This window comes from Micropterus salmoides, unplaced genomic scaffold (genome assembly GCF_014851395.1).
Source record: "Micropterus salmoides isolate LMB-PRFRI ecotype aquatic unplaced genomic scaffold, ASM1485139v1 Ms_hic_scaffold_8, whole genome shotgun sequence".
NCBI classification, from domain to species: domain Eukaryota; kingdom Metazoa; phylum Chordata; class Actinopteri; order Centrarchiformes; family Centrarchidae; genus Micropterus; species Micropterus salmoides.
Genome location: NW_024044570.1, coordinates 37,670,792 through 37,679,258, shown reverse-complemented (window position 1 = coordinate 37,679,258; position 8,467 = coordinate 37,670,792). Strand labels below are relative to the sequence as shown.

At 41.4% G+C, this 8,467-nt stretch overlaps 1 protein-coding gene across 1 annotated transcript; it reads left to right on the top strand.

The window, feature by feature from the left end:
• On the top strand, positions 1-7,074 carry tmem170a (transmembrane protein 170A). The gene is made up of 3 exons (XM_038705539.1): positions 1-249; positions 1,178-1,348; positions 2,178-7,074. Exons 1-3 carry the CDS (start codon positions 135-137, stop codon positions 2,306-2,308), a joined length of 417 nt encoding a protein of 138 aa, XP_038561467.1. The 5' UTR covers positions 1-134; the 3' UTR covers positions 2,309-7,074.
• Positions 7,075-8,467: the final 1,393 nt, after the last annotated feature.

Here is an 8,467-nt window from a genome sequence, read left to right as displayed (position 1 = left end):
TGACAGCTAGCTTGATGTTAGCTAGTCTTGCGTCAACAACGGGTCTTGGCAAATCCCTGACCGACTCGTGTTTTTACACGTCTGCTGGACATCTTTTATCCATGCAGTGTAACGTTATAGTGTCAGTGTGAGACATGCAGGATAGGTATAGCGAGATAGGCTTTGTCCAGCAAATACTCGGTTTGAATTTAGTGCCGAGAAAAAATGGCACACTCCGAGGCAACGACACGTCTCTCAGCGACTTCTCAGGTGGGCTAATGTTTGCTAACAGTTAACGTTAGCTTGTTAACTACACAGGCTGTATGTTAGTGCTGAACTGCGGGGTGGCTAAATATCACACCACGTCGTATTCAGAATTTTTCTTTAACGAACTAATTCGTAATTCCATTGGAAATGTACGCTATCACTGTAGGTTAGATTGTTGGTGAAATGGCTAACTTCCTGCTTCATCGCAGCGGTTGTTGTCGAACTAAATGTGTGGTATTATTTTTGGGTAGAGTGTGTAACTTAAATTAATCATCTCAAACGTTGTTAAAAACAACTTTTATATTCGGTTATATTTAAGATTGTCATTTTGTACGTCGCTTTGTAACGTTACAGTAGGACCACTGAAGAACTTGTCCATTGCTTGTATTCGTGTAGTGAGTCATACATTAATTCAATATTCGATTGCTAACCCTGTCGAGGCTTTTTTTTCATATAGTAGTGTTCAAGGACTAACATAACGTTACAGACAAGATGTTGAGTTATAAGATCCAGTGTGGACACAACAGCATGAACGCTGGAAAATATAAAGCAGTGTAAATAGTACCGCTATTATAAGTGAAGGTATGAGCAGTCCAGTCCAGTCCAGTTGTTGGAGTATAGCTGACTGTTCTCCTGGAGATTTGTCACTTACTGCAATGAAAGCATTTATGTTGCTCTGAATTGCTCTTACATTTTACTGTGAGATTGGCTATACCATGGTCTGGGTTTGTGGGTGTGCAGTGTTGTTACATATATCTTAACCTGTGCCTTACTCCATCTTAATAAGAATTACACTTCACTTATAGTTTTCAGCATTTTCAGCATTCCAGCTGTGCATTGAAGACAGAGCTGCAGATAATTAATAATTTCCATTGTCCAAAAAGTGATTGACATGAGGTGACGTGTGACTGCATGATGTGTGTTTGTCCAGAGATGTGGTACGGAGTGTTTTTGTGGGCAGCAGTCTCCTCTCTGGTGTTCCACCTGCCTGCAGCTCTGCTCTCCCTTGCGACGCTGCGCCAGCACAAGATGGCCCGATTCATGCCCATCGCCATCCTCCTCATGGGCATCGTGGGACCAGTTTGTGGGGGAGTCCTCACCAGTAAGTTGGGGTGTGTGTGTGTGTGTGTGTGTGTGATGGTTGTATAAATTTAGCACAAGGATACACGTGAAAACGTCCAGTTTTCAAAATAAGGTGTCTATACAGGATGGAAATAAGATTAATTGGGTTATATTCACAGAAAATATAAAACAAATTACACGTGCCCATTAAAAGTAAATAGACGCATGGAATTTACTTTACCAGACTTTTCCTTAACTTTTGGGCCTCGGACCCACCCATCATAGTCTCTCCAAATCCTGTAGGAAACACTGAGTAAAAAGCACATTTTGACTATTTAATTTATGCACTGGTTTAAAAAAAAAAAAAAAAAAGGCCAAAATGTGAATATGCAACGGCCTTAAGCTTGACAGAAGCAGACACTACAGAAACTTTAGTGTCACACAGGCAATGAAAGTAGCACCCGCGGGTGACTTGGAGGCGGGGGTGGGTGAAATATTCAGGTCATCCGCCGCTTTGACGGACAGGGACAATGCACAGCAGAAATACACGTGTAGTAAGTAAGCGTATTGTGGCGATCGGCGCCTGCGTCACACAGCCACCAGTCAGCTCAGGAAATATCTGTGAAACGGCGTTTCAAACCAAATGCACGCCCGAAAGAGGCCCAGTCTGTCCCGAGTTACAGCTCCGGTGTTGTCGGAGAATTACAAAGATTTTCTAGTGTGTGTGTGTGTGTGTGTGTGTGTGTGTGTGTGTGTGTATTTTGTTTTTGTCTTGTGGAGAAATTGGGCTTGTTAGCTTATCAGACATTAGGTGAAACTAAACAATAAAGCTGTTGAATACTTATGTGTTGTTTTCTTCCTTTTTTTAGGTGCAGCCATAGCAGGTGTATATAAGGCAGCGGGGAAGAGGATGATTTCTTTGGAGGCTCTTGTTTTCGGTGTTGGACAGTCGTTTTGTGTCCTCATCATCTCCTTCCTCAGAGTACTTGCCACCCTTTAGCAGTGCTGAGGCCCATCTGGCCGGCCATGATGCTGCCGTGTGAGTCTGACACCAGTTGCACCTCCTCTTGACGGGACCTGAGTTTATCATGGTACAAGACTAGATCCCTGGTATATCCTGGGACACATGTAAACCAGTCAGGCCCGGGACATGATGTCATTTCCTACTGAGGGACCAGGACCAGAGCGGATTTTATTCAACTATCACAGAAAGAGCAGTGTGTACAGTGGAGGTGTGTGTTATACAGCATTTAGCCTTCTGACTTGCTCTGTATAAAGTCCACGGGACAGCACAATGCTGCATTCACATCACGGAGCACACACTACATACAATATAAGATGTTTATTTAAAAATTCCCTGGCAGTGTTTCCTCAGTTTATTCCAAAGTTAGGAGAAACCCTTAAAGGACCAGTGTGTAAGATTTTGGGGGTTCTATTGATAGAATATGGCAGAAATTAAATATAATATTCATAAGAATGTCTTCATTAGTGTATAATTACCAGAAAATAAGAATTGTATTTTCAGTACTTCAGAATGAGCTTTATATCTACAGAGGGAGCAAGTCCTCTTCCACAGAGTCAGCCCTGTTTGCACTGCCATGTTTCTACAGTAGCCCAGAATGGACAAACCAAATACTGGCTTAGAGAGGGCCTTTCGTGAGTTTCACAGCCACTCTGGGGTTTCCTACAGGCTTGGAAGGGTAGGGTGAGGCCAGGGGTATTCAGTTGTTTGCGACTTTACCGCTAGATGCCACTAAAGCCTACACGCTGGTCCTTTTTTAAATAATCATTGATAAATAACTTTGCAGTTTTCCTGAAAGATGTGAAGGCAGCTGGATTCAGTTCTTCCCTGTTGTCAGGGTTACAGGTTAGCAACAGGATGGCACTAACCTTTCTCAGGGCCTGTGTGTGTCACTATGAGTCTGACAACAGTTTGACTCCATGCATTGACCGCAGGGAGACAGGACAACAGGCAGGTCGGTGCACTGTTGAAACAGGAAGGTGATGGTTATATGCAAGATTCTGGCTTTTTCCCCTGCGGCCTTAATATCTATTTTCTAACTTCCAAAGTGGTGTTTATCTTCAGGGCTGTCTTTCTTTAGCACTCTTGCTGCTGCTTTTGTTCTTCCTCATACTTTTTGTTCCAAGTAATCTTGATGTCTAATTAAGTCTGAAAGCCTGAGATTGTTGTTAAATTGAATTTAGTGAGAAGCACCAGCATACAAGTGAAGAGAATTGTAATTGTGTTTAGTCCTGATCACAGCCCTGCAAATGTATCCTAGAGAATGTCTTCAGTTTGTTTATGCGCACATCTTCATCATTTGTTTATTTTTTTGGAGTGAATAGATCAAGGTTTGAACACGGAGCACCAGGATGGTCCGTTACTAAACAAACCCAAAATGAGAAGAGCTTTTGAGGTCTTTGTTTTACAGGTGTGCCATTTCATAACAGTGAACTTTGTATGTAATCTAAATTGTTTGCGGTTCTTTGGAGCCATTCAGTCTTTATGATGAAATATGAATTGCTGTTTTATTTTTCTGCACTAAATGGCCGTATGATATTTCAACAGAACACTCCCCTGTAGTTTTTATGGGCTCATGAAATTCCTACAGTCTTCAGTGGCTGCTTTTAGTTGCTTTTGTTAGCTGACCGGTTTTTTGAAAGTAGTATCATATGTGCAACTTGCATAAACAGACATGAGTTAACTCTACATGTAATACTTTGTATGTAGTGACACTGTTTGCTATTTCTGTATTAGCAACTACTGACGCCCGGGCCACACTGCTGTCCTCTCCCTGTGTCTCTGAACTGCTGCTGCTGCCAGCCCAATGAGGTTGCCATTTATAAAAAAAAAAATACAACAAAAGCCTTGCTAACAGCTGAAAGAGATTCTGTCCACAGAAACACTGGAGGGATTTTAATTTGAAACGGAAACATTTGTATGTCTGTGACAAAGGAATGAAAGGTGCCACGTTGCTGGTATGATGTCAGTATGACTATCAACAGACGATTTTCACAATTGACAGCAACTCTCAGGATGAAGCATCACACTGCTCATGAAGGCTGTGTGGCCCGGGCGTTAGCCGTGATCTAAAACTAGCTGCTGACACCACTACCATTTATTTCCTATTGGAGTCACTTTTCAAAGTTAGACATTGGTTTTGGTTTAATTTTAACTGTATAATTGTCTTTATGAAAAGCTACTGCTGTGAAAACTGCTTAATAAGTTTTCATCATGCGAGTTCATAAAGGATTTGTGCAAAGTTCCGTGCAGATCAGACTCACCACCTGGGAGCTCACAAAAGCAGGTTTCTCATATTTCACGATATAGGCATAAATAGGCGTGGCCTATATTGTGAAATCCAGTTAAATTCAGGGAACGTGTGAGTGTAAGGTTTTGAATTTGCAACATACTGTGGGGACTTACAGCCCAAAACACACTTACCTTGATTATAGCCCCACCTGCTGGTGGACGTCTCATGTTTTGTGTCTGCTGTATGTGCACCGCTATACCACCCGTGTGAATTTCACTTTGCCTTGCATGCGTAGTCCCCAGCCCCCTCTGGCATGGACCCTGATTAAAGGTTCACACTGGGTCCTTCTACAAGGCTTTAAAAGTAGTTAAATTTAGGATCCACCTTACGGCCTTCACAGTTTGAGTTTAGATCATGCTTTAATGGTGCACATTACCAAACAAGTACAGAAGTAATCAAATTACCACACCAGAATTGCCATGCAGTGATTGAGGGTCTGGGGCCCGGGGCAGCTCCACCCAGTTGCTAGTCTTCACTACGAATGTAACAGAGAGGAATCTGTCAGTTGCTGAACCTTCTTCTTTCAAGGTTTATTTCATTCTGGTGCAGTATTTGCATATTGGCATCTGTCATTGCAACCAGGTTACCCAGGCCAGTTTTCTGTTAGCTGCAGTTAGACTTACAGTACAGACTTCGATCCTTTTTAATTCATGCAATAGTAAAGAGAGAGCAAACAGCAGATTTTCTCATAATTCCATCAAAGAATTTCTTTAACCCTTTAAACCAAAGATGGCTTGAATTCCTCATGTGCGCCCCTTACTTAACTAGCTACAATTCACTTCTGTTACATCTGATAGAATTGTTTGAAGTGCATGTAAATATGCAACAAATGAAATTGACACTAAAATGTAGAATCATTTGGCTTAAGTTTAGTTCTGCGAAGTAAAAGCTATAAAACTACAAAGGCCATGACCAGGGAACTTGGCTTTGATGACAACACACTCACATTGGAAGGACAAAAATACAGAAGTCAGCACCAATGGAACCAACAGTGGGACATGAATTGTTTCTGGAGAGCACCCAAAATGATACCTGAAGACTTCAGAGCCACACCAAACCACTAACTAATTCAAAATTTAATTTCAGTTAACATTTGAGATAGATTTCCTTTTCAACACTGAGAAGCTCAGTGTGCGGCATTACACTGTACCTATGTTGGGGAGGAAGACATATGAAAGTATAAATGTTTGTTTTTACAAAGACTTCAAGTCAAAGCACCTCACTGAGATGTCTGGCTGATGCAGAAACAAAGGAGCCGTGTGTCGACCCCTTGGCCTTGCTTTTATGCTGTATATTTTGGAGAATGTTTATTTTTTTTACGGTTGTGTAATTTAGCTCTCTGGTTCTGTTACAGCAGCACACATTAGGAGTGGGGGGTTGAACTTTGACACTGATGACAGTCTGGATATTTTCTTCAGCTAGTACTTAACATTAAAATATGTCCTGTGTGAAACTCACTGGCATGCTCATGGATATATGACTATAGGCACTGAAAAACCACCAACAAGAAGTTTTGCGAGTATAATTTTGGAGCTTCTTGTATTGAGAGTAAAGGTCAGAAGTAAAAGCAAATGCTTCTATGGGAACTGTTGGAGACAGCAGTAAATGCGTACAGACTGGACCGTCTCAGGGGAACATGTTTAGTCTGGCCCTTTACGTAAGACCCCAGATGTGGTTAAAGTCCAAGGATAAATGTTCTTGGAGCTGCTTAAAGCAGAAGGATAAGACAGGCATGAAGTAACACTGATTAAAGTAGCTGCACAAAACTCGCCCCCAGTTGGTCCATATGCCAGGCCTATTTCCCAATGGCGGGGGGGGGTTAAAATGTAAAAACCTAATGCAGTCTAGTACAGAAGTCCTCCCTTCATGAAGGTTAATTTGTTCAGTTTTTGCTGAAAATATTTAAGAGAAGAGACGGGATGATCATTTTAGACAATGGAGATTGTGGTGCTGGTGAGTTGTATTGCATTTTATACCCAATGGTATTTCTAATATTTTGTCCACCCCATTTATGTCAAAGAGGGTTTTCTACCCTTGTTGCAGGACTGTTGTGTTAGACCGACTTAGTTTTACCTAGGTGGATGTGATTAACTGGAAAAATGCAGACATTGGCGAAGTCCTCATTTAGATCTGAATTTAAACGATCTCATAACCGGCGTAACAAATCTGATCTATTTGATCTCCTAATTTTGATTCACCACATTTTTACATTTGAAATGGTAGGTAGGTACATGTATTAGGTAGAGCGCTACACAAAGTCAGAATAAAACAAATTTCAAGGTGATGCTGGGTCTCTGCTGTAATAGAACCATTTGTTTGGCTTGGTCCACATTCCTGGACTGACTTCATTATTTTTTTACAAATTCAAATAGTTTTAAAAGTTGATTTTGTTATAGTAAATTAAGTGCCAATGGTTAATATTTTCATGGAATAAAAATGTTTCAACCATAAAGTTGGTGTTCATCTCCTTTATCCTATAGTGGTGACTAGTGGGAGCTGCACATTTAAACCATCCTTCATCCACACTAAACAAAAATGGTGCCAAATAGCACTAAAAGTGGTTTATTGGCTCGTAATCAAAGGGGAACCAGTTTCGGTGCTATATAGCACCTATCTTTGAAGGTGCTATAAGGCGGCTATAAGGGGCGGCTGTGGCTCAGGAGGTAGAGCGGGTTGGGCCCGCTCGTCCCCCCTTTGCGTGTGAAAGTATCCTTGGGCAAGATACTGAGCCCCGAATTGCCGCCAGTGTATGAATTTGTGTGAATGTTAGTTTACGCACAGCAGGAGGCCTGAAGGAACTGTTTTGGACAAAGTTCACAGGTATGTTAACTGTCTGTTGAATTTTTTAGACTGTAATTTCTCCAATTTGGTACAGTAAAATGTTGTGATATGTGTACCAGTGGTAGTAGAGGACACTGTGAAGCAGAAGAAATTAAATTGGTGGTGTCACCTATGAAGGAACTGTTTTGCTGAAAGGTCAAAGTTCGCAGAAATGTTAACTGTCTATATAGTTTTCGCTCTGGAAGGGGTTTTTAGACTGTAATTTCTCCAATTTGGTACAGTAAAATGTTATGATATATGTATCAGTGATAGTAGCGCAAACTAGGAAGCAGAAGATATGAAATCGGTGTTGTCACCTATTAAGAAATTGTTTTTGTCAAAGGTCACTAAGAACATCACAAAAAACGCGTATGTATCTTTCAGTACCTTCGGCTCGCTCGTAGCCCGTCCTTACCATAATAACACTGCTTCAGGCGCATCAGAAATCCAATTGCGGCTGGTTTCACCACGGTTTTGCATGGCGCTGCAGCCCTTTACATTTCCCGCGATTGAATACTGACTCTGGCTGACTGTAAAATCATTTCTGGCTGTGTTTTAGCTGTGAAGGTAATAATGTCACTCTGTGTGATGTGTGTGCAAAGACAGTGAAATACTTTGGCAGCACTGCAAACTTTGCTAAACATCTGAGATAATATCAAAATAATATGATGATGTTATGAAGCAGCAGTTCTGAGCAGGATATTTTTATTACAATTAAAGAATATGACAAGATTGATATCTTGTCATTATGCAGCTATTATTTTGACTCAACTAACAAACATGTTTGCCTGATAACCCCAAGTTAACTCTGAGTAGGTTGAACTCCCATCGTAGTACAGGCCACAAGTCACAGTGCTTGACAATGCTGGTAACCCTGGAGTGCGGGTTTGGTGGGCCCAGACTGCATAGGGCACTCTGTAAAATCTTAAATCAAAGAAAGTCCCTAGTTTTATGTATAGAGGATGGTTGTAACACTTGTGTTACAACCCACCCCACCCCTGTCAGCCAATGTTGAGCTAGCGGTA